This window comes from Passer montanus, unplaced genomic scaffold (genome assembly GCF_014805655.1).
Source record: "Passer montanus isolate IOZ18808 unplaced genomic scaffold, ASM1480565v1 scaffold9, whole genome shotgun sequence".
Lineage (NCBI taxonomy): Eukaryota > Metazoa > Chordata > Aves > Passeriformes > Passeridae > Passer > Passer montanus.
Genome location: NW_024374367.1, coordinates 16,660,019 through 16,686,850, shown reverse-complemented (window position 1 = coordinate 16,686,850; position 26,832 = coordinate 16,660,019). Strand labels below are relative to the sequence as shown.

Genomic DNA, 26,832 nt, shown 5'->3' with positions numbered 1-26,832 from the left:
GGTTGAAATCCCTGGGATACCATGGAGCATTTTCGTCCCACGTTCACCTTCTCCTTGAGAGTCACAAATCCTGCACAAAGCAAGGCAGGAGGGGTCTCCCTTCCTGGAGAGTGTGAGGAGCATCCCCCTGCCAGGGAGGAGCGGGGCAGGGCCGTGGATGTCACTGGACAGAGGCAGAGAAGGGAGGGAGCTGTGGGGCACACAGGGAATTGGCCCCCAGCCCCGCTGCAGCTTCTGGGGGTGTCTGGGGTCCGGCAGGGCCATGCCCCACACCTGGAGGGGCCGTGGCTGAGCTCCTGCACCAGGCTGGGCAGAGACAGAGGTGCTGGCAGGTGGGCAGCGTGTGCCCCAGGTGTTGGGAGCCCGGGGAGCAATGTGGTGGGACATCAGCACTTCAGGGATTTTGGATCCAGGCAGTGAACTACAGCAACAACAACAACAACAACAACAACAACAACAACAACAACAACAACAACAACTAGTATAAGCCCATTATACAATTGATTTCAATTATTTTTATTCTCACAAAAAATGACGTTTTCTTTGAGACTTTCCCCCACCTCCCTGTAATTACCTAAGTATCTTTTTTATTTTTTTTAATCACGCCATCCTTCTTGGGCCCTGCTGTTGCTGGAGCCTGGGTACCACATTGCTATGGAATACCAGCAGTATACATTCCCAAGCCCTTGGAAGAGCTCCAGCAGAAATCCTGGCTCTTTCTCATCCTTGGCGTGGCACTAGAGGAGTCTTTGGCTCCAAGTCTTTGTTGGAATCTAAGGGGAAGGCTCACATGGAGACAATTGAGAGCAGCCCCTGAACAAGGAGACCTCCTGGGCCCTGGTTCAGCAAAGCACTTAAGGCTGGAGCCAAGAGAGCCTTCAAGGGCCTCAAAGTGAAAGTGCAGCTCCGACCAATTAATTGGCAGTACAGGGAGGGAGCAGCTCTGAGGGATCCTCGTGCCCCTGGCTCCTCTTTCCCTGCGGCTGGAGCAGCGGGGTCCCGGCACAGGCTCCCTCCTGCATCCCAGGGGAGCACGGGGGGACAGCCCTGTCCCCGTGGGACACACACCCTGCTGGCTTGGCACCGGCTGGACACGTGCCTGGTGGTCCAGAGAAACCAGCCCAGGCCTGGCTCGGAGCCCGGCCTGTCTCAGCTGAGGCTCCCAACGCTCCGTGTGCCCCTGGGCTGGCTCCCACCTGGCTCCTGCCCTGGCACCTCGATGCTCCACAACTGAGCACACCATTGAGCATGGAAGTGCCACGGGCGGGTTTGCAGCTGGCAGAGGCCCAGGGTCAGCTCAGACACAACATGTCATGCATGGACTGCTCTGGCTGCCACAGCTTGGCTGAAATGCAAGTAGGCGTGAAAAAAAACTTTGGTTTAGCTATTCTATCCCTAAAATCTTTGTGCAGCGGTTTAATGCACAAGCTCCCACCGCAGCAGAAGCCCCCACCACAAACAATAACTCCTGGGGGGGAGTTTCTGTCAGCCCAGCCCAGCCCGGAGGGAGGCAGGAGCAGGCAGGCTCTGGGCCGTGGCCAGCAGCAGCTCTGCAGCCCCACTGCTCACCCAGCACTGCAGGCTGTGCTGCAGGGGCTGCTGCAGGGGCTGCTGCAGGGGCTCAGGGGCTCTGGGCTGCTCCCTGGGCCACGATGGGCTTCCTTCTCCTAAGGCTTCTGGCTTGGGATGGAGTAAGGAGCAGCCTGGCCCACCTCGGTGAGCAGAGAGCACCCTGAGAGCCAGCTCTGCTCTGGGACCAGGCCATGGTGAGCAGAGAGCACCCTGAGAGCCAGCTCTGCTCTGGGACCCTGCCTCGGTGCTGGGCTCCTGTGCCACGGGGTCTGTGTGGGTTCCTCACTGCACAGGGGTGTCCATTTGTGGGTTCCTCACAGGGGTGTCCATGTGCAGGTCCATCACAGGGGTGTCCATGTGCAGGTCTGTCACTGGACAGGGATGTCCCTGTGCAGGTCCATCACTGGACAGGGGTGTCCATGTGCAGGAACCTCACAGGGGTGTCCATGTGCAGGTCCATCACTGGACAGGGATGTCCATGTGCAGATCTCTCACAGGGGTGTCCATGTGCAGGTCCATCACCCTCACAGGGGTGTCCATGTGCAGGTTCCTCACTGGACAGGGGTGTCCATGTGCAGGTCCATCACTGGACAGGGATGTCCATGTGCAGATCCCTCACCGGACAGGGTGTCAGTGTGCCCCAGGGCAGGCAGCCCGCACAGAGCGGGCAGTGTGGGGGTGCTGGGGCAGCTGCCAGGACCTAAATCTCCTTGCGGACAGCGACTCGGACGTTGCTGCAGATCTTGGCGAGCGCCTCAAAGAGCGGGTCGCAGAAGGTGTGGATGCAGAGGGAGTAGATCCTGCTGACGCACTGGATCTCGATCAGGTAGCTCTTGATGCAGGGCACCACTGCCCAGATGTGGCAGAAGGAGATGAGGGCGAAGAGGAAGCCCCAGAGGACGGCCAGGGGCACGCCCAGGAGGGCGGAGAGCAGCCGGTAGCACCAGTACTTGCTGACGGTGAAGGTGGTGTAGCTGCTTTTCCAGACGCCGTCGAAGCTGTAAGTGCCCACGGGCTCGGCTATCACATCCTCAAAATCCACCTGGGAGGAGAGCAGAGCACACAGGGAGGTCTGGGGGTCAGCAAAGGCCCTGATGTGAGCACGAGGGTCTGCACGAGGGGAGAGCAGATCCCAAATGGGGGGGCCTGGGGAGGGTCAGACAGTGCTGGGTCCCTGCAGCCCCGGGCAGGACAGCCCTGCAGAGCTGCCCCAGGGCTCCCAGCACTGCCCAGGGCCACACGGGGGGGTCACAGTCCCTGTCCCACCCCTGATCTGGGGAGTCAGGTGGGGCCGGGCAGGAGCCCTTGGAACAGGAGCTGTGCGTGGGAGTGTTGGCTGCAGAGGCACCCAGAGCCCATTCCTGCCCTTTTTTAGATTCAGGGATGTGGCTGCCCACTCGGCAGGAAGGCGTTTGTGCCAATAACGACCCAGCAGCCCTCGGGATTAATGGATTCTTTATTCATACCCATAGGATGAGGTGCTCAGTGCTGTCTGTCCCTGCTCCTCCTGGGGCAGGGAGCTGGGCTCAGCCCTGCCCTTGCCACTTGTGCAGGCACTGGGAGTGCCTCTGAGTGACAACACTCCCCAAAGGTGCACGCAGAGATCCCTTGGGGTGTAGCTCACTTCCAGGGAATACATGAGCTGAGCTATCTGTCTTGAAAACCAGCCCAGCCTCCCCTCCGGCAGCTGACGTGTCTGTACACTCACGTTAAACAACGATATTCATTCTGCTTTTGGAAGCACTTGGATCACAAAATCGCTCTGTGTCATCTTTAATTTCCTGCAGTGAGCAGGAGGTGCTGACAGAAGCATTGACAATGAGGAGCCAGCAGCCCCAGAGCTGGCCCTGAGGTGCCATCAGCAGCCCGAGAGCCCAGGTGTGCTGGGGCTAGCCCAGGTGTGCTGGGGACTAGCCCAGGTGTGCTGGGGCTAGCCCAGGTGTGCAGGGGACTAGCCCAGGTGTGCTGGGGCTAGCCCAGGTGTGCTGGGCACTAGCCCAGGTGTGCTGGGGCTAGCCCAGGTGTGCTGGGGACTAGCCCAGGTGTGCTGGGGCTAGCCCAGGTGTGCTGGGGACTAGCCCAGGTGTGCTGGGGCTAGCCCAGGTGTGCAGGTGACTAGCCCAGGTGTGCTGGGGCTAGCCCAGGTGTGCTGGGGCTAGCCCAGGTTACTGCCCTGAGGGGCTCATCAGGGACCAATTAATGCAGGGAGCAGTGGGGTATAAAGGCAGGGCTCTGCCCCACTGCTCCTTCTGCTGCCATGGCCTGGGGGAGCCCTGGGGGCTCAGGCTGATCCTGGGTGCTGCTGGGGGTGCTCAGGGAGCAGCACTGCAGGTACTGCTCCTTTACAGAGCCGTGCTTCCCTTCGGGCTGGGAAAGCCCTCCTGAGGTCCCCAGTGAGCCGTGCACTGCCTGGTGCTCAGGGGCTCTGGGAAAGGCTCTGTAACTCACCCCAGTTCTGGCTGCTGCTCTGCTGCTCGGGCTCAACCCAGGCCAGGTGAGCCCTTCCTCCCGTGGAACACAGCAGCTCCCTGCTGCCCTGGCTCCAGGGCCCTCCTGCTGCCGTGCCCTGGCTGCTGGGCTGTGCTGGGCCCTCCTGGGGCAGGGCAGGGTGAGCTGTGCCCGTGCCCTCCCTGCCCGGCTGCCCGTGCCCTCCCTGCCCAGCCCTCTGGGCTGTTCTGGGGAGGAGGAGTGCTGGGCTCTGCAGGCTCCCGGTGCTGCTGGAGCAGCGTGGCCACGGCTGTGGGTGAGCTCGGACGGTCCCGTCAGGATTTGGAGGTTTTGGAGTGGGACAGGCGGGGGTGTGCTGGGGACAGGGGCTGGGACCCTGCTGGCGCTGGCGCCCAGGAGTGGCCGGTGGCGCTGGCACCCAGGAGTGGCCGGTGGCACTGGCACCCAGGAGAGGCCGGTGGCAATGCCACCCAGGAGTGGCTGCTGGCGCTGCCTGGCCCGGGGCGAGCGGGCTGGGGGCTCTGCTGGTCCCTGCTGGTCCCTGCTGCCAGGGCAGAGTGCTGCTGCCCTGGCCTGGCACTCTCCCCGCCCAGGCAGGGCTGGAGGCACTGGCAGGGAGGGGCAGGGGTGTTGGGCACGCTGCTGAGGGGCCAGGCAGAGCTGGGGCAGGGCTCACAGTGCCCTGCGAGCTGTCCCTGTCACACATCCCAGGGAATTTCCTTTGACCACGCCACGGCTGCAGCTGGATTGGTGTTTCCATGCCCAACTGAGGGCTGTGTTTGAGCAGCGCTGTCAAGGTCACAGCCTGTAACAAAGCCCGTGTGAGCAGCTCTGTGCCCGCTGTCCCTCCTGCTGTGACAGTCACAGCGTTCTAACAAAACCCTTCCACCTCCTCCCGTTCTCCTTCGGGCTGGAATTAGCTTTGGCTAACAGAGACAAATTTTGTTTGCAGTTCTAAGGGAGTCTAGAGGAAGCCCAAGAGTTAGAATGGGAATTCCTCTTGGTCAGAACTGGGGGCTGCTGCACCTCTGGGCTGCCCTGGGGGGAGCAATCTTCCACAACCACGACAGCACACACCAAACAACAGATACTGACGCTGGTGTCTCGAAGGGCAGCAGCCTTTTCCCAGTATCCCTTTAAACCGGTGCTATTTAATTTCTGTGTTATTTTTGGCTGCCAGCTTGCTGCTGCAAAGGAAGGCGTCTCCATAAATTTTCAATGGAACTGGAGAGCCCATTCAAGGAATGGGAACATGGCACTAACTGGAGCCAGGCGTGCCACCCAGCCAGTGTCTGGGTGCCCGGCCAGCAGGGCTGTCACCTCCCCCAGCCCTGGGGACAGCCCTGCTGGGCTGCATGGACAGGACCACCAGCAGCGGCTGAGTGCAGCCAAGCACAGCAAGGCCTGAGCCCAAATGCTGCAGGAGCACGGTCCTACCTTCACCACGTCCTCGTTGATGTGCTTGGGGTCTCTGTTGACCAGGTCGATCTCCTTGGTGTGCTGGTCCTTGACGATGATCCCCTCCAGCTCTCCGTGCTGCTCGGCCATGGCTGGGCACTGGGCAGGGCTGGAGCCCCAGGGACAGGGACACGCTGGCCCCGCCTGCAGCAGCTGCCCTGTGCCCCTGGCACTGCTCCAGGCTAAAATTAATGTCCTGGCTGCCGAAGTGTCCCTTAAAGGGGCTTTCCTGGGCCAGCCCCCGTGCTGTCACCTCAGGGGGATGGCATGTGTGTGGGCGGCTGGTGGCCTTTGAGCCGGGGCAGGGCTGGGCGTGCAGCCCCCCAGCCCAGCTGTGCTGGTGGGAGTTCACCCTTGTGTGGGACAAACAATGCCCAAACTGGGGCAGAAGATCTCAAAAGCCTAAAAGAAATTGTTGCTTGTGAATCTTTTGTAAGATTTGCTGTTTGCAGATGAAGCAGCTCAGGGATTCAGGAATCATGTCTGTAAATACCACCCAGAGAAGCCACACTGTCCTGTGGTGGCCAGAGCTCCTCAGGGGTGGCCAGAGCCCAGGAGAAGGCTTGTGGTGCCAGCCTGGATTCCTCAGGCTCCAGCTTCTCACCCGCAGAAACTCAAGGAAATCCAAGACCAGCCCACAGAACCACAGTGGTTGGGATATCTCCTCCAGGGATCTTAGTTAAGGTTTATTTAACCTGGGCTGTACTTTGCTAATCCTCCTCAGTGCCTCCTGTGCACCCCTGCCTTTCATGATCTGGGGATTTGTTTAAAAGTGCTGGTTTTGTGGAAAAGCACTGCACAAAAGGGGAGGGAGGGGGCCTGGCGGAGGCTGGAGGAGCCCAGGCAGGAGCTGCAGTGGCAGTGCCCTGCAGAGCCCACGGGCACGGCTGGCACTCGCAGGGAGGAAGGGCTCTGCTGCCTTCCAAAAGTACCAGTGCCCGGGCAGGGCTGCTCTTGGCAAGCCTTGTGCCTGCAGCTGCAGCGGCCAGGGGGTGCAGCCTGGCAGAGACCTGCCTGGGGCAGCGAGGGCAGAGCTGGGCTGTGAGCCCCTGTGAGCCCACAGGACCCTGCAGACACACCAGGCACCTGTGCAGAGGGGCAAACTGCACAGGGCTCTGAGCCAGGCGCTGGGGTGTAACCTGGCAGGGTGCTTCAGGAGAGGAGTGCCCATCAGTGTGCCCCTTCTGGGCCAAGGGACACGGGGAACCCTTTGGTGGCACCAGCTGCACCTCCCTGAGCTCTCTCTGCTGCCCCACAGGAGCTGGGAGATCCCAAAGCCAGCACAGAGCGGTGCTGGGGGGGAAATCCCTCCACCCTCGGGATCTTGGGCTGCTTGGCCATGCTGGATCCTGCAGGGCGTTGGGGCAGGAGCAGCTGAGTCCTGAGTGAGGAACGGGCTGTGCAGAGCCCCGAGCTGCTGCTCCGGGCAGGGCAGGGCTGCCCGGGCCAGACCCGGGCTAGCAGGCACAGCTGCTGCCGGGCGGGGCAGTGCCAGCCCGGCCTCTGGCGCTGATTCTGCTCGGCCAGTGCCACCTGGAGGGCTCGGCGTGCCTCGGTGCCCTGCCCTGCCCTGCCCGGGCTGTCCCCAGCGCCCCGGGGCTCTGCCGAGCGCGGCAGGGGCGCTCCGCCGGGTGGCACTTCTGGTGGCACTTCTGGTGGCACTTCTGGTGGCACTTCTGGTGGCACTTCTGGTGGCACTTCTGGTGGCATGAGTCACTCCCCGCCTTTAGGCTGTCCTGGGCCCGTCCTGGCTCTGGTGTCCCGTCCCCGGTGTCCCGTCCCCGGTGTCCCAGCTCTGGTGTCCCGGTTGGCCCCGGTGTCCCGTCCCCGGTGTCCCGTCCCCGGTGTCCCGGTTGGCCCCGGTGTCCCAGCTCTGCTGTCCCATCCCCGGTGTCCCGTCCCCGGTGTCCCAGCCCTGCCCTGCCCGGGCTGTCCCCAGCGCCCCGGGGCTCTGCCGAGCGCGGCAGGGGCGCTCCGCCGGGTGGCACTTCTGGTGGCACTTCTGGTGGCACTTCTGGTGGCATGAGTCACTCCCCGCCTTTAGGCTGTCCTGGGCCCGTCCTGGCTCTGGTGTCCCGTCGCCGGTGTCCCTTCCCTGGTGTCCCCGCTTTGGTGTCCCGTCCCCGGTGTCCCAGCCCTTGTGTCCCGTCCCCGGTGTCCCCGCTGCGGTGGCAGGGGGGGACGGCGCAGCCCGGGGCGGCAGCGGCAGGCCGTGAATGTCTGCAGCAGCCGGGAGAGGCACGGGAGGCTCTGCGGCTGCTATAAATAAATGTATTTCCCAGTACTTTCGGCTGTGCACGGACACGGTGTGACAGTGGGCAGTCACACACGCGGGGCAGGGAGGGCAGGGACACCTGCTCTGCTGCACTCATCTGCCCCACATGGATGCCAGGGAAGGGTTGGTCACTGACATCCAAGCCTTTCCTCGTGAGAACATTGGTTAGGAACGTGGTGACACGTCTCCTCTGCAGGACCAGGCAGCCACCGCTGCCCCCACCCTGAGCAGCCCCGTGTGCCCATTGTCAGGACCTGGGCAGGTTGTAGGGCTGGGGAACCTCCTGGAAGTCAGATAAATAACCTGCCGCTAGGAGCCAGCAAGCCAAAGAGATTTATTTCTCTTGAGCAGTGAAGAATGAAGCAGAAATAAAGCTCACTGAGACCAAAATTCCTGTGAAAACGAGCAGACCAGAAGTGCAGTGAAGGAATAGGAAAGAGGGGGAAATTGGGAGTGTGGCTCTCCCTGTCAGCATCGCTGAGGGGCCCAGCCGTGCTGGGTGGTGCCAGAGCCCCTGGGTGAAAGGGCCTGGCCCTGCCAGGGGCTCGGGTGGGCCCCAGCCCTGGTGGCACAGAGGCTGCTGAGGGCAGGGCTGTGCTGGCATTAGCTCTGGAGGCAGCGGAAATCGTGGCTGGCAAAGACGAGCCTGAGCAGGAGCTCCGTCATGTTTAATATCAATTAAAATTAAATTTCACAGAGGAAGTACAGAAGAAGGGTAATTCATCATTCAAGCTGTTGTCCCAGTTTGTTTCTATACAGGGAGTTTGCCCTTTAAAACAAAGTCTATGAATATCAGATTCGTGCCCCTGTGGTACACAGCCAGCAATCTCTGCATCCTGGGCTCGCTGCAAGAGCTGCAGGGGAGCTGGGGATCCTGGGGGGATCCTGGGGGGTCCTGGTGGATCCGGGGGGATCCTGGTGGTGCTGCCCCTCTGCAGGCATGAGCCCGTGGAGCAGGGTCAGGGCTGTCCCTGTGGAAATCCTGCTTTATTTGTTCTTTTTGTGAGTTCTTTGTTCCTCATGCAGCCCCAGTGCAGGTCAGCTGTGACACCCTCGAGGCTGCATTTCATCCCGTGGTCCGTGATCAGCAGTTCTTCCTTTTGTCTTCATCTGGCCCATGAGCTTCTTTCTGCTCTGGGCACCTCTCTTGTGGGTCACAGGGATGCCAGGGGTGCATCAGCATCCCCCAGGTGAGCTGGGAGGAGATGGAGCCCCACGGAGGCACCAAGGGCTGTTTGGTGGCCCCTGGGTGCCACAGGGACCAGGGCAGCTGCTTCTCCTGCTGTACAGCCCCCCAGGCATGGGCACTGGCTAAAACCAGAGCTCAAACCAGCTCTGGCACCCCCTGGGATGTTGCTGCTCCTGTGCTGAAGGCGCAGGACAGCTCTGGAGAGGCCTCTTGCAGCTTGTGTTTGTGCCACCTCCTAATCTCAGCCCTTCTCTCTCACCGGCACTCTGAATTCCTGTGGGTTTTCATTTTAAAATAGCCTCTCTTGCCTTTCCCTCTCAAGAGACAGTGCTGCCTTGGTTTATCACTTGACATAACCAGCGGGGTATTCTGAGCTGACCAGAGCTAACAGCTGTGCTGCTGCTTAGAGCGGGGTCCCAGCCTGCCTGGGCTGTCATTTACCCGGGGTTTGTTTTCTCCTGGCTCCAGAGGGGCAGCAGGGAATGATGCTGGCCTTCAGCCAGGTGCCAGGGGCACTGCCAGGGTCCCGGTGCCAGGATCCCAGTGCCAGGGGCACTGCCAGGGTCCCAGCCGTGGCCCAGGGAAGGGCTCTTCCCCAGCTGCAGGGAGGGTGGTGGGAGCCCAGGGGGTTAAAGCGTCTCACCGAGAGGGCAATGAGCACAAACTGGGGCTTTGTGGCCAGAAGGGAGGGAGCCCGTGGGCCCTGCCCATGTGCCCTGCCCCGTGGGCCCTGCCCCGTGGCACAGAGGGGTCTGACATTCCTTGGCTGTGGCACAGCCAGGAGGCCCCAGATGCCTGCAAATGAGATCCTTTCCAGCCCTGGAGCAGGGTGAGTCTCCAATAACCCAGCAGAGAGCACAGGTCCTATTTCTAGCGCCGGGAGCTTTGTGTGTGGAGCCCTCAGCTGCTCTCCCCTCCTGCTCCCCTGAGCTGGGGTGGCTCTCCTCTCTCCACTGCCTGTCCAAAAGCTGGGCTGGGCTCCGGTGCAGCGTGGCTGTGAGCACCTCCCTGTCCCAGGAGCACTGAGCAGCTCGGGCAGGGCCAGGCTGTGTCTGTGGCACTGCTGGGGGTCCCGGGGGGCGCTGGCTGTGCCAAGGGGGGCACCTGAGCCAGGGCAGGAGCTGACAAGCTTGTGAGCACCTAATGCCCCAGCTCAGCATGCTGGCAGCTGCTGGAAACCAGGGCTGCAGGCACGGGACAGCAAATACAGCAACAGTGAGAGCTTCCCAGTGCCCCTCAGTAAATACAGCAGTGAGAGAGCTCCTGTGTGCCCTCGGTGATACAGGAACGGTGAGAGAGCTCCTGTGTGCCCTCGGTGATACAGGAACGGTGAGAGAGCTCCTGTGTGCCCTCGGTGATACAGGAACGGTGAGAGAGCTCCTGTGTGCCCTCGGTGATACAGGAACGGTGAGAGAGCTCCTGTGTGCCCTCGGTGATACAGGAACGGTGAGAGAGCTCCTGTGTGCCCTCGGTGATACAGGAACGGTGAGAGAGCTCCTGTGTGCCCTCGGTGATACAGGAACGGTGAGAGAGCTCCTGTGTGCCCTCGGTGATACAGGAACGGTGAGAGAGCTCCTGTGTGCCCTCGGTGATACAGGAACGGTGAGAGAGCTCCTGTGTGCCCTCGGTGATACAGGAACGGTGAGAGAGCTCCTGTGTGCCCTCGGTGATACAGGAACGGTGAGAGAGCTCCTGTGTGCCCTCGGTGATACAGGAACGGTGAGAGAGCTCCTGTGTGCCCTCGGTGATACAGGAACGGTGAGAGAGCTCCTGTGTGCCCTCGGTGATACAGGAACGGTGAGAGAGCTCCTGTGTGCCCTCGGTGATACAGGAACGGTGAGAGAGCTCCTGTGTGCCCTCGGTGATACAGGAACGGTGAGAGAGCTCCTGTGTGCCCTCGGTGATACAGGAACGGTGAGAGAGCTCCTGTGTGCCCTCGGTGATACAGGAACGGTGAGAGAGCTCCTGTGTGCCCTCGGTGATACAGGAACGGTGAGAGAGCTCCTGTGTGCCCTCGGTGATACAGGAACGGTGAGAGAGCTCCTGTGTGCCCTCGGTGATACAGGAACGGTGAGAGAGCTCCTGTGTGCCCTCGGTGATACAGGAACGGTGAGAGAGCTCCTGTGTGCCCTCGGTGATACAGGAACGGTGAGAGAGCTCCTGTGTGCCCTCGGTGATACAGGAACGGTGAGAGAGCTCCTGTGTGCCCTCGGTGATACAGGAACGGTGAGAGAGCTCCTGTGTGCCCTCGGTGATACAGGAACGGTGAGAGAGCTCCTGTGTGCCCTCGGTGATACAGGAACAGTGAGAGAGCTCCTGTGTGCCCCTCTATCAGAGAGAAAGTCTGTGAATATCAGATTCGTGCCCCTGTGGTACACAGCCAGCAATCTCTGCATCCTGGGCTTGCTGTAAGAGCTGCAGGGGATCCTGGGGGGATCCTGGGGGCTGGTGGTGCTGCCTCTCTGCAGGCAGGAGCCCATGGAGCAGGGTCAGGGCTGTGCCAGGCTGAGCTGAGCCCAGCTGAGCCTGGCTGGGCTGCCCTGCCAGGGGCTGCAGCCTCCCTGGGGCTGCTGAGCAGAGGGTGCTGCCCTCTGGGTCCAGCTGGGTTCTTCCCCCTTTCTGCCTTGACCCATCCAGAGGCCATTCCCACTCCAACAATGACCAACACCAAGAGGAAGAATTGCCTCTACTTTTTTTTTCTTTTCCCTTCTAGACTTTATTTATTGAGAGCAAACAAACCACGTGTCTTGGGCAAATATTATGACATTTCATTATTCACACTTGTTGAAAGCAAACAAACCACGTGTCCTGGGCAAATATTATGACATTTCATTATTCACACTTGGTGTGATAAGTGAGCTGGTTTAGGGGCTGTGGTTGATGATTTATTTGGTTTGGATGTGGATATAAATCCAGACTGTGGAGGAAGCACTGTAACTCTGTAGGAATGCGGATGCTCTCAAGTCCATTGGAGCATGGCCAGTACCCAGTGCCTAATTTGTGGTGTTTTAATGCAAGCAGGGCACACAAACCCATTTGTAATGTTGTAGGAACCAGTGATTTCAGCAGTGTCCGAGAAGATCTGAGTAGTGGAAGGTGCCTACTGGCTCATTAGATGGAGAAGGGAAATCAATTTAAAATAAACTTTATTTAGTGTATAAAACTGCTGATTGCTCTGCGCAGGATAAAAGGCAGAAACAGAACAAATACTGTTTGTGTTGTTCCATTGCCTGTACCTCGCAGACAGGCTCTGGGGACTGTTCCTGCAGTGATCAGCCAGGGCAGTGGTGCCAGGCTGCCCTGGAGCCTGGCAGGCGGTGCCAGTGCCAGTGTCCCTGTGGGCTGCTGTGGGGCACAGCCCTCCTGGGGCTCTCTTGCATGGTGCCTGTGGGGCAGGGCACGCTGCCCGTGCCAGCCCTGGCACAGCTCCCCCTCCCTGCCCGTGCCTGAGGTGGAACTGGGCTCTGGGGTGGGGGGAATGCTCTCTGTGCCAGGCTGAGCTCCAGGGAAAAGGTGTTTCAGCTGCAGGCAGGCTGCTGAGGGCTGGAAAAGCCAACAGGTCTTGGTCTCCTTTGGGCTCACAGCAGGCAGAGCTTGGAGGGGCTGCCCAGGGACCCGCGGGCTCTGTCATGAGGGCTGGAAAAGCCAACAGGGTTTGGTCTCCTTTGGGCACACAGCAGGCAGAGCTTGGAGGGGCTGCCCAGGGACCCGCGGGCTCTGTCAGCCTGCTCCAGCCTGCTGGACTTCCCAGGAGTTAACGGAGCCGTTTGTGACTGTGGGCGCTCTGGCTGGCACTGTTTGTGGCAGAACAAGAATCAATATTCATGCCTTCCCTGGCGGTGCTGTGTAAATCAGTGGCTGCCTCAGAGGGCCCTGCTCCAGCCACGGCGTGGCAGCGGCTCACATGGGGCTGGACAGCCTTGCTGCACAAACTGACCCTCTCTGGAGGAGCTCTGCTGCTGCCCAGCCCGTCCGGGGGCTGCAGGGCACCTGTGAGCTCCTCACGGGCAGGAATGCGGGGCAGGAGGGGCCTGAGGGCTCTCCAGAGCAGACCTGCACCTTTCCAGGAGCTGGTTTTCCATCCTCGGAGGGGCTGTGCAGCCTGGCCTCAGGGCTGGGGACCTGCTGGGGCGGGCACTGTGCCAGGGGAGGCGGCACTGTGCCAGGGGAGGTGGCACTGTGCCAGGGGAGGTGGCACTGCAGCACGGGACTGGGGGCTGGAATTGCCACCGAGCCCCTGCCCGAGCCCTGACAGGGCTGCCACCCCCCTCTGAGGTGCCAGGGGGGTGGCAGGGAACACAAAGGGGTGGCAGAGCCCCCAGCACGCTGCTGAGGGTGGGGTGGGCAGGAGCTGGGTGTGCAGCACAGCTGTGGCTCCCGGGCTGTCCAAGAGGTGGCAGCTGGATGTGCCTGGGCTGCAGGGACACGGAGATGGGTCCCTTGCTCTGGGGCTGGAGAGCCCCCAGGGCCCCGTCTGCACCCAGAGAGGAGGGAGAGGCTGCGGGGCTGCCAGAGAAACTGGCTGAGCCACCCTGACCTCCAGGAAAAGGAGGGCCAAAAAAGGAATAAGAAAATTAATTGTTAATGGAATAATAGATGGAGGGAAAAAATAGAAGAGGGTCAACAAGATCCCAGCTATGCCAGAATCAAAAGGGATTATGTTTGTGTGTGTAAATCCCCCTCTGGAACTGGATTCCATATGTGGAAGAAAAACAATGCTGCTTTTCTGTCTGCACACACTATTTCTGGTGCTCTCTAAAGTCACGGCCCAAGACTCGATGGCATTTCATCAGGAACCTGCTCAGCCTTCAGGGCAAGCAGTGCCAGAGTCCAGAAAAACAGACACTGCAAGAACCTCAAATGTTATTCTTTCCCTTGTTTTTCTTATAAGAAAAAGCACTTGGCAAGCAAGCTTCATCACTCTGACATCCTCCATCACTGAAGCCCTAACTCAGGCATGGAGAGGGGAGACCCATCCCTGAGGGGCAGCAAAGAGTGCTGGGGGCCCAGGCAGGGAGCAGGGGAGAGCCTGGGGCTGTGCCAGCTCACCTGTCCTGGGCAGAGCCAGGGGCTGTGCCAGCTCACCTGTCCTGGGCAGAGCCTGGGGCCGTGCAGGGTCCACCTGTCCCGGGGCTGTGCCAGCTCACCTGTCCTGGGCTCTGCCAGCTCACCTGTCCCAGGCTGTGCCCGCTCACCTGTCCTGGGCTGTGCCAGCTCACCTGTCCTGGGCTGTGCCAGGCTCACCTGTCCTGGGCAGAGCCTGGGGCTGTGCCAGGCTCACCTGTCCCGGGCTGTGCCAGCTCACCTGTCCCGGGCTGTGCCCGCTCACCTGTCCCGGGCTGTGCTGGCGTGTCCCTGCCCGGGCAGAGGCAGCTCCAGGGGCTCAGGGCAGAGCTGAGGGCGCGGGTGCCCAGGGTCACTCCTCAGTGACGGCCCCTCCCCAGGAGGTGCAGCAGGAGGGGACGCTGAGCTCCAGCAGCCCTGTCCCTGGTGATGAGGAGCAGCCTGAGGCCCCGCTGTGATTGCTGATCTGGAGCCCTTTCCTGGGAAAAGCCAGAATTATTTGTCCTCAGGCCGTGGTGGTTATAAGCAAAGGGCAACGTTTTCCAACATTCTTTTCCCAGAGAAATATAAATACACGTGAATATTCCGTGTGCTCGTGCCTGGTTTGACACGACGGTGGCTGCAAATGCCCTTCCCCCTCTGAACCCGGGCAATCAGAGACCCCAGACTGGCATTTCCCACTCAGTTTCCCCCGTGGTGCTGTGTGAGTGCTCTGAGGAGGACGCAGGGAGAAGGATGGCTTTGTTTGCACGTCTGTGGGGGTTCCAGCTCTGCTGGGGCCCCGGGCAGTGAGGGGCTGTGTGCTGAGGCTGCTTTGCTCCATTTCCCTGGCTGTGTCTGCACCCTGCCGTGCCCAGGCTGTCTGTGCCACCCTGCTGGGGCGGTGTCACAGCCCGGGGCAGCGCTGGCAGCAGGGCTGTGCTGTGCTGTGCCGTGGGACCCAGCTCCCAGCCCTGCAGCCAGGGCACACCCAGCTGGCTCCGGCTGCCTCGGGCCCAGCCTGTCGCTGCCATGGCTTTGGACACTCTGCTGTCAAGGTTTGCTGCCAGTTAAAGGGCTGTACAATGAAATTAGAGTGACTCAGGTGCTGCAGGAGGTCCTGGCTTGCTCTGCCGGGTTGTTCTGCAGAGCCTGACAGGAGAGCAGCTGCCCTGGGAAATGCAGAGGTGAGCAGGGGAAGGGCTCACCTGGGCTCAGGGGCTGGGCTGTGCTTAGCAGGAGGATGGGATGGGGGCACACAATGCTTTGGGTTGGAGGAGACCTCCAGGACCACCCTGGGGCAGGGACACCTTCCAGCAGAGACCCCTGCCCCAAACCCCACCAGCCTGCAGCACTTCCAGGGATGGCCAGCCCAGCCCAGCTGGGGCCACCTCGGGTTTGCTCTGGCACAAGATTCCCTCAGGGAGAATGTTTGGGGTTGCAGAAGCGCAGAGGGCTGGGGCTGCTGCTGGGCTCTCCCCTGAAGGAGCTCCTGGGCTGGGGCTGGCCCTGGGGCTGGCCCAGGGCTGGGCATGGGACAGCCCGTGGGGCTCAGGAGGAAGCTGAGCTGCCAAAAGCAGAGCAGGCTGTTTGGAAGCACAGCCCTCGGCTTTCCCAGTCGCTGTGGAACCACACCGAGTCCGTGTTCATCAGGAGGCCAGGGCTCCTTTTACAGCGAGAGCAATGCTGGAGGGGCTTGGGGCCAAATGCCCCTTTGTGTCACCCTGCACTGCTGCTGTGATTCCCCGAGCTCTGAGCCCTCACATCCCGACCTGAGGGGCAGGAGGGGTGGTGGCTGGCACCTTTGGAGCCGGGCTGGGCACCACCAGCCCCAGGGTGTGGGGCAGGGTCACCTTCCCCGAGGCTGTCACAGGGACACCTCCTCGTCCTTCAGGTGTCCCCCGGGAGCTCAGTGTCATCCCAGGGCTGCTGCTGCCCGCAGGGCTACATCCCTCCTCAGCAAATGCTCGGGCATCTGCTTGCTGTGCAGCACAGGGGGGAAGGCAGATGTGAGCACTTCTGGCTCTGTTTCAGACAGTTTAATGCAGGGGTGGCTGGAGCAGAGGTGAGAAAATCCCTTTGTACATGTGCAGAGTAAGGGCTGGGAGTTTAAACTCTGTCCTGTGTAGAACTCTGTGAAGTTGTCTTTATTTTTAAAAAGCTTTTGCACAGAACCTTTAAAGCAGGTGAGAGGAATGTTTCATAGAGGTGGCTGGAGAACAGATCTGCTCCTGGGAGCTTTGAGTTAAAAATGGATGTTGCAATCAATATGCCAGCATTGGATATTTTCTCAAACTGGAATTATTTAACCACAATTTCGATGTGGATCAGTAGAGAGCAGGCTGCAGGGGCCGGACGGGGGTTTTGGTGCTGCTGGAGCAGGAGAAGCGGGGAGATGCTGTGCTGCTCTTCCGCTGTCTCGCAGCACCATCTAGCGAGGGCTGCCGAGGAAGAGCACCCTCCTCCTCCTCTGAGCCGCCTCCTCCTTGGGTCCCGTGTCCCTCGGGGAGGGTGGCATTGCTGGCCTGGCAGGGGGCTGTGCCAGGCCAGCCAGAGGAGCCTGGGCGGGGAAGGTGGAAGGGGAAGGCGGCAGTGGCCTCAGGGAAGGGGCTGCACCTGCCCCTTGGGAGAGGGCTGGGGTGTGCCGGCAGCAAAGGGGAGAGAGCAGTAACCCCGAGCTGCAGCCGCTGCAGCCATCGTCCCCCCTCAGCTGCTGAGGCAGGGGTGGGCTGTGCGGGGATGGTCCCTTACCCAGTCTGGATATTCACTGCTGGGAAAGGCCTGCCTGGTCCCCTCTGCCTGCAGCAGCGTGCAGAGACATGGCTGGGTCTGGAACAGGGGGGGCAGCAGGGCCCCGGGCTGGCAGGGCTGCAGCCAGGGCTGAGCCACAGGGCACAGAGGCAGCCCTGGCCTGGCCGAGGGGACAACGCCAGGGTCCCCAGGAGAGGCTGCAGCAGGCAGGGCTTGTCCCTGTCCAGCAGCAGGGCTTCCCCAGGGCTTGGGACAAGGGCATCCTGCTGGGGGTGGGATCAGCAGTGCCCAGGGCAGGCAGAGCATCCCCCGGGCTGCAGAGGCCCTGCCAGGGACCCCCTCACCTCCGCCCCCGTGGTGCTGTGGCTCTGCAGTGCAGTCTGTCACTCCAGGAGTGTCTCTGGGGTTTCTCCTGCTGAGCCCCTCTCCCACACCTGGCAATATCCCCATATTCCAGCTGCAGATGCCAGGGCACACGTTTGTTTTAACCTCACTGGACTTCATTTGCAGTTCTGTGTTTCTGGGGAAGGTTTCTGCTCTGTGTGCCTGTTCTGCCAGAGTTATTTTTACTCATTAGAACGAGCAGTTATTGGTGCACTTTTGTGTTTATTGCTTCTTTCCTTCATGGCTCAGTGATAAGAAAAGATAACTCTGGCCCTGGCTTGAAGCTCTGCTGTTCTGCTTGCACTAATAATTGTATTTTGATGGCTCCAGATAAAGGATTAGCACTTGGTTTTGGCAAAGAGCTGCTTTTACTGCTTGAAATAGCCTGGACTGTGCATTTTATATGGGCAAGTGCCATCAAAAATTATTTGTACCCACCCAAAGGAACAAACCCCAAGTATTTGTACGCCTGGGATAAATCATCAGGAAGTGTAGTGCTAGGAGAAGGAGCAGGGGGTTCAGAGTGACAGAGGGGAAGTTTAGAGACATCAGAGAGAGACCCTGGGAGCCTGCCTGCGTGGTGACGGCTGCCCGGGGAATCAGGAGTGAGCTGGGCTCTGCCGGGGCTCTGGGCAGCCGGGCTGTGCCCCGGGGGCTGCGGGCACCGAGGTGGAAAGACAAGCCAGGCTGTCTCTGGGCAGGTGTCGGTGCTGCGGGGCAGAGTGCCAGCCGTGCCCGTGCTGTCATGTGAGGGGCTGCTGAGCTGCTGCTAAGGGCTGCTATCAGCCGGTCATGCTGGACGTGCTTCTGCCGTGTCTGTGAGTACTGCAGCCAGGCTGTCTCTGGGCAGGTGTCGGTCTGCGGGGCAGAGTGCCAGCCGTGCCCGTGCTGTCATGTGAGGGGCTGCTGAGCTGCTGCTAAGGGCTGCTATCAGCCGGTCATGCTGGACGTGCTTCTGCCGTGTCTGTGAGTACTGCTTTGGAGAGCTGTCCATCTGCAGCAGCCCAGTTTCTGAGCACCCGGAGAGCTCAGCCGGGCTGCTTTTAGCGCTGTGTTTGGACCAGAAGGTGTTTGTCAGCTCTTTGCAGGGCTGGGGGCCAGTGCCACGGGGGGTGACATCTGGCAAAGGAAAGGGCTGTCACAGGGCCAGGGGCCAGGGACAGGTGACAGCAGCTTGTGCTGCTGGGTGTGTGGCTCCTGCCTGCTCTGCTGTCCCTGGGATGCTGCTGTGGCAGCACGTTTGGAACAAGGTGACCTGGACACCCCAGAGCCTTATCTGAGCGGTTGTACCACAAATCCTTTGTTTTTGTCCCGCAGCTGAATGGATTTCAGGTTTCAGCACCACAATGGGCAGGCTCACCCTGTCAGAGCTCACCCACCCAGCCCTGGCAGCGGTGCCTTGGGGCCCCTGGGGGAAGGACCACGGGAATTGCCCTTGCTGCTGGTGGGCAGGGCTGGTTCTGAGCAGGAGCAGCCCTGGCTTGGCTCAGACTGCCGCAGCACTGTCTGACCACCCGTGCTAATCCCCAGTCCCAGGGCCAGTGCTGTCACATTTACACAGATTATCCTATTCCACAGTCCCAACTTCCCTTTGCTGTTGGTTTGGGGGTTTTGGTGGCTTTTGCAGTGAAAGGGAAAAATCGGGAGCGCTGCTATGGGTTCCCAGCAGGTCCTTTTGCACAGCTTTGTGCTCCTTTGTGTCACGCTATCCACATGCACCTGAGGGTGCGAACGCTGAGCACTCACCTTCGAGCTCTTTCGTGTCATCCTCAGCAGTTTTAACTGCTCACACATCTCAGAGCACAAAAACAGAGGAGAAGCAGCTTCCAAAAGTGTCTCCGGCAAAACAGGAGCAGAGAGCCCCTGGCACTGCCATGCAGATGCCATGCTGATGAGTCTCTGTTTTTGTTGTACTTCTTGACTGAGCTATTAATGAACGGTGTTTTCAAGTAATTTGTTAAAAAGAATCGTTCCCAGAACCAAAGCATCTCTCAGCAATGTCAGTGCAGTTGGTGTGTGTGGAAGGGAGCACAGGGCTGGGCCAGCTCTGTGACCTGTGCCAGCTCTGACCTGTGCAGCTCTGTGACCTGTGCAGCTCTGACCTGTGCAGCTCTGTGACCTGTGCAGCTCTGTGACCTGTGCAGCTCTGTGACCTGTGCCAGCTCTGTGACCTGTGCAGCTCTGACCTGTGCAGCTCTGTGACCTGTGCAGCTCTGACCTGTGCAGCTCTGACCTGTGCAGCTCTGTGACCAGGAGGTGTCACACCCCACAGAGCCCGGTGACCCCGGGCCATGGGGGCCTCAGCCCTCCAACTCCAGCTGGATTCCCAGCCTGTGACCCAACCCTCAGATGGCCTGGGGCACTCCCCAGCCCTTGAGGAGGGGGCTCCTGTTTGGTGTGGGCACACTGAGGTGCTGAGTCCATCTCACTGATTTGCTCCTGCAGAGCTTCTCGCTCACCAGCCCTTGGGAAGCCGTGCTCCTACAGCTCAAGAACAGCCTCTCCTGCACCAGGGATGTGACATTTCCTGTGGAGCGTGTGGGGTTTTATTTTCATAGGAAGAAATAATGGAGTGATTAATTTAGCTGCCCGTGCTCTCAGAAGAAAAGTGCAATAAATCAGTAGGTGGGTGACACCCCAGTCTCTCCCTGTGCCGTCACACCGGGTGCTGTGGCCAGGCTGGCATTTTCTGGCTCCTCTCCGTGCTCTTTTCTTGCCTGGATGGAATTTTTTTAATCTGCTGCAGTATGAAGGTCACTTTCATAGGCTGAATAACATCAAGGAGTTTGGACATCGGGAGGACTGATTGTTCCCTGTGGTTATTTTTAGAGCGATACCTGAGGAAACAAACAGCCCGTGTCCCACGAGCAGAATGAAAATCAGCTGGAAACTTTAAGGAAAAGGCTTTAAGGAAATTTTAAGGAAAAGGCTGAGCCCCTCACCTCCAGGGTCCCCTGGCTCACAGGTGAGTGTGCAGTGCTGAGCTCTGCAGCTGCAGCTCCTCACCTGCTTCCAGACACGGCCTGGGGCTCTGGAAAGCTGCTGGAGCCTTTTGGTGCTCAGCACAGCGCGGGCTGGGGCTCTGCTCTGCATGCACAGCCCTGCTCCGGCTACAGGTGGATCTGTGCATGCACAGCCCCGCTCCGGGTGCAGGCGGCTCTGTCCCTGCACAGCCCTGCTCTGGGTGCAGGTGGATGTGTCCCTGCACAGCCCCGCTCCGGGTGCAGGTGGATCTGTGCATGCACAGCCCCAGCCCTGCTCCAGGTGCAGGCGGCTCTGTCCCTGCACAGCCCAGCCCAGCTCCGGACGGGGCTCTGCTGTCCCTGCACAGCCCTGCAGGACCGGCCGGTGTCCCGGGGCACCCGCAGCCCTCCCGGGCGTGTGGCGGCTCCGGGGCGGTGCGGGCCTGCAGGGCTGTGCCAGCCACACGGGGGGTCAGTGTTGCTCCACGGCAGGGACCGGGCAGGGCCGGCAGAGCCCCCGGCACCCCTCTGCCCTCCGCGGGCACCGCAGCACGGCTGCAAGGGCGCTGGCCCGGAGCCAGGACGTGCCCCGAGCCTACCGGGCAGAGCCCCCGGCGCCCCTCTGCCCTCCGCGGGCACCGCGGCACGGCTGCAAGGGCGCTGGCCCGGAGCCAGGACGTGCCCCGAGCCTTCGGTGCCCCTGGCACGGCCTGGCATGGCCGGGTGACCCTTGAGGATGGTCTGGGCACAGGTGAATGCAGGGCACGGGTGAGTGCAGGGCAGGTCACACCCCTGCAGCTTTACTCTCTGCGCCGGGAGCTGCCAGGTGAGGAGGCCAGTGCCACGGGATGTACTACAGTGCCATGGGACACCTGTCTGTCTCCTGGCACACTTGTCAGTGCCACGGGATGTATTACAGTGCCCTGGCACACCTGTCAGTGCCACAGGGCACCTGTCTGTCCCCTGGCACAGCTCTCAGCACCTGTCAGTGCCACGGGATGTACTACAGTGCCATGGGACACCTGTCAGTGCCACGGGGCACCTGTGAGTGCCACGGGATGTACTGCAGTGCCATGGCATATCTGTCAGTGCCATGGGGCACCTGTCAGTGTCATGGGGCACCAGGCAGGGCTGGGCAGGGCCTGCCAGTGCCCTGGCACACCTGCCAGCCCCACGGCACACGTGCCAGCACCATGAACCCTCCCTCCTGCCTGCTGCACGTGTGTGCCCAGCCCGCAGCTCCCCGTGCCCAGGGCTGCTCTGCTGCAGACAGAGGCTTTGGGAAGTGGCTGGCTGTGCCAGCTGGCCGTGCCTGCCCCTGCTGGGGAGGTCACCGAGCCCTGGGGCACTGGGGAGCTGCCCCAGCAAAGGGCTGAGCCTGGCACCAGCCCCAGGCTGGTGGGGACCCCCAGCCCCTTGGGGTGCTCATGGGCACCCCACTGCAGTTCTCACTTTCTGGCCTTTTCCTCCTTCTGTGCAGGTAAAACAGTCACAGATCTCTTCTTCCTGTTGCTTTTTTCCTCTGTAATTTGAGGGCAGCTCTTCCCACAGCCTTATCCAGAAGCAGTGCTGGATAATATTTCCTTTTTCAAAGGAAATTCCTTTTCCAGCATTAGCAGGACATTTGTTTGTGTGGCAGTTCCCATTTAGCTTTTGACAAGCTCGGTAGCCGGTCAATTTATTTTACCTTTTAAGTGAAATAATTAATAAAGGGGAAAAACTGCTTTATTTTGCCAGCCCTACAGAGACATTTGCCTTTGTGAAATAATTTTATTTATGACTCCGTTAATGGTTGTGCAGCACAATTTTATGGCTTTGGATTGTGTCCCGTTAGGAGCGGGATTTTGTCACTGAATTTAGATGCAGGAAGTGTGTGTGTGCATAATGCGAGATACCCGGATCCGCGGCAGCGTGTGACACTGTCCGAGGGTCACACCCGCTGTCCGAGGGTCACACCCGCTGTCCGAGTGGCACACCTCCTGTCTGAGTGTCACACCCGCTGTCCGAGGGTCACACCTGCTGTCTGAGTGTCACATCCATGCCCCGGTCCTGGCGCAGGGCTGGGCAGAGCGGGGCAGGAGGGCAGGACGGGGTGGGAGAGGGCTGGGCAGAGCGGGGCAGGGCCGGACAGAGCAGGGCCGGACAGGGATGCTGATGCTGGACAGAGCCAGGCAGGGCTGGGCAGGGCTGCCCGGGCAGGGATGCTCACGCCGGGCTGGACAGAGCCGGGCAGAGCCGGGCTGGGCCGGGCAGGGCTGCCCGGGCAGGGATGCTCACGCCGGGCTGGACAGAGCCGGGCAGAGCCGGGCAGGGCCGGTCAGGGCTGGACAGAGCCAGGCAGGGCCGGGCTGGGCTGACAGAGCCGGGCAGGGCTGGGCAGAGCCGGGCAGAGCCGGGCAGGGCTGGGCAGAGCTGGGCAGAGCCAGGCAGGGCTGCCCGGGCAGGGATGCTGATGCCGGGTTGGACAGAGCCGGGCAGAGCCGGGCAGAGCCAGGCTGGGCTGCCCGGGCAGGGATGCTCACGCCGGGCTGGACAGAGCCGGGCAGGGCTGGACAGAGCCGGGCTGGGCCGGGCAGGGCCGGGCAGGGCTGCCCGGGCAGGGATGCTCACGCCGGGCTGGACAGAGCCGGGCAGGGCTGGGCAGAGCCGGGCAGAGCCGGGCAGAGCCGGGCAGGGCTGGACAGAGCCGGGCTGGGCCGGGCAGGGCCGGGCAGGGCTGCCCGGGCAGGGATGCTCACGCCGGGCTGGACAGAGCCGGGCAGGGCTGGACAGAGCCGGGCTGGGCCGGGCAGGGCCGGGCAGGGCTGCCCGGGCAGGGATGCTCACGCCGGGCTGGACAGAGCCGGGCAGGGCTGGGCAGAGCCGGGCAGAGCCGGGCAGAGCCGGGCAGGGCTGGACAGAGCCGGGCAGAGCCGGGCAGGGCCAGGCAGGGCTGCCCGGGCAGGGATGCTCACGCCGGCTGCCCGGACCCCTCGGGATGCAGCTGCAGCCCCGATTCGCTCCCCGGGCCGGCTCCGCTGCGCTCGGAGGTTTCACGGCCAGCGCAGCCGGGAGAATTATTACCGCCCTCCGTTTTATCCAAACAATGATCTTTAAGGCAGGAGAAAAAAAGAGAAGAGACTGTTCTAAAACTGCTTTGTTTATGCGGCTCCATTAAGTTTGGAATAACAGAGATGGTATCGCGTATCCGAGGCAGTCACTGTAAAGCATGAATCCGCTGGGGCTGATGATGGCCCGGAGAGCTCAATGAATCCGAGGTTAACTCTGCTGCTCCTGTGCCCCGGGGATGCTCCTGCACCGGCCAGGGCACGGGTGCTGCCTTCCTGCAGCGGGGGGAGGCTGCCCTCCATCAGATCCCGCATTCCGGACCGACCCGCATTCAGAATCACATTCCAAACAAATCGTTTGTTTTCCCTGTAAACGCCATGCATCCTCTCAGGGCGATGCTGAATGTGCCGCTCCTGGAGCCGCACACGGGGCGAGGGCAGCGCCGCGGATCCGCCGGGCCCCGGGGCACGCAGGGCTCCCCGTCCCCGGAGATGCCGTGTTTGTGCGCCCCAAGGGGCTCCTGTGACCGTGCCAGGGCCAGGCAGCTCCAGCTGGGGCCCTGCCTGGGCAGGACTCCGGGCAGGGCTGTGTGCCCCCGGTTTTACTGGAAGGCTCAGCTCAGCTGGGCTCTCTGGGGCAGCTGGGGGGGATTTGCTGCCCTGGGTCGGTAATCTGCCCCGGCAGGGCCTTGCAGGGGCAGCCTGGTGCTGGGGGCTGAGCTGGGCAGGGGCAGGGGTGGGTTATGGTCGGGCAGCTGAGCTCTGCCCTGCTCCAGCCCAGCGCCAGGGCTGAGGTGGGGCAGTGCCCAGGGTCCTTTCTCCAGGGTTTCAGTGGCAGCTGCTGGGGGTGGTTTTGCTCAGGCATTTGCACGGGGGGGCTGCAGGGCCGGAGAGCACAGCCATGGAAGGGGTGTCAGGGCAGAGGAATCCTGTGAGGTTCAGCAAAAAGCCATTGCTGTCCTGCTGGGGGCTTCCCATTGCCACAAAGCGCCTTCGATGACTCCGTGTCCAGAACACATCCCATCCCTCCCGAGGGACTGGAAGTGGCCCAGCCATGCCCCCCACTCCGCTGGGGGCACTGGGGGTGCAGGGCCCCGGGGCTGCAGTGCCCAGACCAGCACAGCTCGGCCAGAGGGGACCTGCAGCTCCCCTGGGTCCCGCAGCTGGTGGAGCAGAAGGTTCCCTGTGCCTCTGGAGGGGAGCACAGCCCCTCTCCCTCTGCAGGAGCTAGCAGGAGGCTCTGCAGCCGTGCTGATCCCCATGGAGGTCTCACTTCGGGACTGTTTGTGCCAGAGTCATCTGTTACAAGGCTGTTGAGAAGCTAATGTGGGAGTGCACATAAATTAGGCAGGATTGGCTATTGCCCTTGGAAATTAGGGAGATTTGAACCTGGCATTGGAGCTCAGGCATTGGGAAGGAGCCTGGGGGCAGTTTCAGAGGTCTTGAAGAACCTTTCCATTTAGCAGCAGGAGGAGCAGCTGCTGGGGAAGGTGCCAGAGGCTCCTGTTGGGGCACAGTCAGCAGAGCCAGGTTCAGTCCGAGCTGGCAGCTGGCAGCCCAGCCTCTCCCCGTGGTGCTGGCTCTGGCTGGGCTGGGTTAGTTTCCCCCAGAGAGGCATATTTGGGGTTTGGGTTGGGATGCAGGGCACTTTCTCTCATGTCCATGGCAGCACCAGCCCCTCCTGCCTGCTGGGCACTGCCACAGGCTGTGCAGGGCACGGGCAGCTCCGGGCACTTGCAGCTCTGCATTTGTTCTGGGCTTGCCCAGGTCTCGTTGCAGAGTGCTGGGAGCAGGAACAGTGGGTGTTTGTGCCACACCAGAGGGTGTCTCGGTGCCTGGGTTTGTCTCTTGCAGACGTTCCCCATCGCTGTTTTCTGGAAGCTGAGCTCCCCCGGTGTCAGAGCAGCTCCCCCTCTCCCCTGCAGCAGCTGAGGGCTGCCCTGCTGCCCCCAGCCCCGGGGCTGCCTCCTGGGGGTGATTTGGAGCTTGGGTAAACACAGGCAGTCCATGGCAGCACCAGCCCCTCCTGCCTGCTGGGCACTGCCACAGGCTGTGCAGGGCACGGGCAGCTCCGGGCACTTGCAGCTCTGCATTTGTTCTGGGCTTGCCCAGGTCTCGTTGCAGAGTGCTGGGAGCAGTGCATGAGTGCTTGTGCCACACCAGAGGGTGTCTCGGTGCCTGGGTTTGTCTCTTGCAGACGTTCCCCATCGCTGTTTTCTGGAAGCTGAGCTCCCCCCGGTGTCAGAGCAGCTCCCAGCTCCCCCTGCCCCCTGCAGCAGCTGAGGGCTGTCCTGCTGCCCCCAGCCCCGGGGCTGCCTCCTGGGGGTGATTTGGAGCTTGGGTAAACACAGGCAGGTGTTGGGAACAGCCACTGACCACACTTTTTATTTATTTAGACTTTAGATCTTTGGCAAATGAAAAAGAAATTCTAATTATCAAAGAAATCTCAATTACCAAGTGAAATACCAGCAAAATAATTTTTGAGAAATGTATTGAAAGATTGAGGTGACTGGGGTTATTATTGTCCCTTTTGCATTTTCAGAGCCCAGGCAGACATTATTTATTAGCACTATTTTTACCATAGCAGTTAATTTTGAATAAACATTAGGATTCTACTCCATCGGCTTGCCCAGGTCTCGTTGCAGAGTGCTGGGAGCAGGAACAGTGGGTGTTTGTGCCACACCAGAGGGTGTCTCGGTGCCTGGGTTTGTCTCTTGCAGACGTTCCCCATCGCTGTTTTCTGGAAGCTGAGCTCCCCCGGTGTCAGAGCAGCTCCCCCTGCCCCCTGCAGCAGCTGAGGGCTGTCCTGCTGCCCCCAGCCCCGGGGCTGCCTCCTGGGGGTGATTTGGAGCTTGGGTAAACACAGGCAGGTGTTGGGAACAGCCACTGACCACACTTTTTATTTATTTAGACTTTAGATCTTTGGCAAATGAAAAAGAAATTCTAATTATCAAAGAAATCTCAATTACCAAGTGAAATACCAGCAAAATAATTTTTGAGAAATGTATTGAAAGATTGAGGTGACTGGGGTTATTATTGTCCCTTTTGCATTTTCAGAGCCCAGGCAGACATTATTTATTAGCACTATTTTTACCATAGCAGTTAATTTTGAATAAACATTAGGATTCTACTCCATCTGATCCTCACTGGAGTGTTGCAATCTCTGCTGCTGCTGCTGTTATAAATGTGATTGCAGATGCAAGAGCTCAGCTAGAACATACCGTCTTCACACACAGGAAAGAGCAGGTTTCACAGGAAAAATGCCAGTAAGCCAGAAGACCAAAATAAGCCCTTAGTGTGATGGTTTGATTTTCCGTGCGCTCTGTCAAAACCAATTCTTTGGCCGATTTCTGGCTTCCACTTAATTCCAGGCTGCACCGTGCCCTTGGTGCTGAGGGCAGCCTGAGCACTGAGGAGCACCCTGAGCACTGAGGAGCACCCTGCAGCCCTGGGGGAGCCCGTGCTGCTCCTGCTCCCTGCACGCCCGGCTCCGGGGGCTCCTGCCTGTCCCAATCCCAGTCCCAATCCCAATCCCAATCCCAGCCCCAGTCCCAATCCCGGTTGTCTCACCCCTGGGTTCCACCTCCCCTGGGCACTGGCTGAAGGTTTCCTCATTAACACTCGCATCTTTGGGGAGAGCACCTCAGGCTGTGCCCTTTGGGGTGCCCACGGGGCACCGGCAGGGCAGCGAGGGACAATGGG

At 60.6% G+C, this 26,832-nt stretch overlaps 1 protein-coding gene across 2 annotated transcripts; it reads right to left on the bottom strand.

Annotated features, from left to right (window-relative positions):
- Positions 1-495: 495 nt before the first annotated feature.
- On the bottom strand, positions 496-5,616 carry CAV3 (caveolin 3). 2 transcript variants are annotated; one of them, XR_005626107.1, is made up of 3 exons: positions 5,458-5,616; positions 2,171-2,614; positions 496-2,073 (listed from the first exon to the last, which is right to left on the bottom strand). XR_005626107.1 is itself a non-coding variant. In XM_039695391.1 (2 exons), the coding sequence occupies exons 1-2, from the start codon at positions 5,566-5,568 to the stop codon at positions 2,273-2,275; spliced, it is 453 nt and encodes a 150-aa protein (XP_039551325.1). In that variant the 5' UTR covers positions 5,569-5,616; the 3' UTR covers positions 2,126-2,272. The 2 variants fall into 2 exon arrangements, 1 of the variants encoding a protein (XP_039551325.1); XM_039695391.1 differs by lacking the exon at positions 496-2,073 and having other exon boundaries at positions 2,126-2,614.
- Between the last annotated feature and the right edge of the window lie 21,216 nt (positions 5,617-26,832).

What these genes read in the sequence shown, in the direction of transcription:
- CAV3 (XM_039695391.1), bottom strand. Translation starts at nt 5,568, where the DNA reads ATGGCCGAGCAGCACGGAGAGCTGGAGGGGATCATCGTCAAGGACCAG. An exon ending in TCAACGAGGACGTGGTGAAG is followed by an intron (nt 2,615 to 5,457) that starts GTAGGACCGTGC and finishes CTCTCCTCCCAG; the next exon opens with GTGGATTTTGAGGATGTGAT.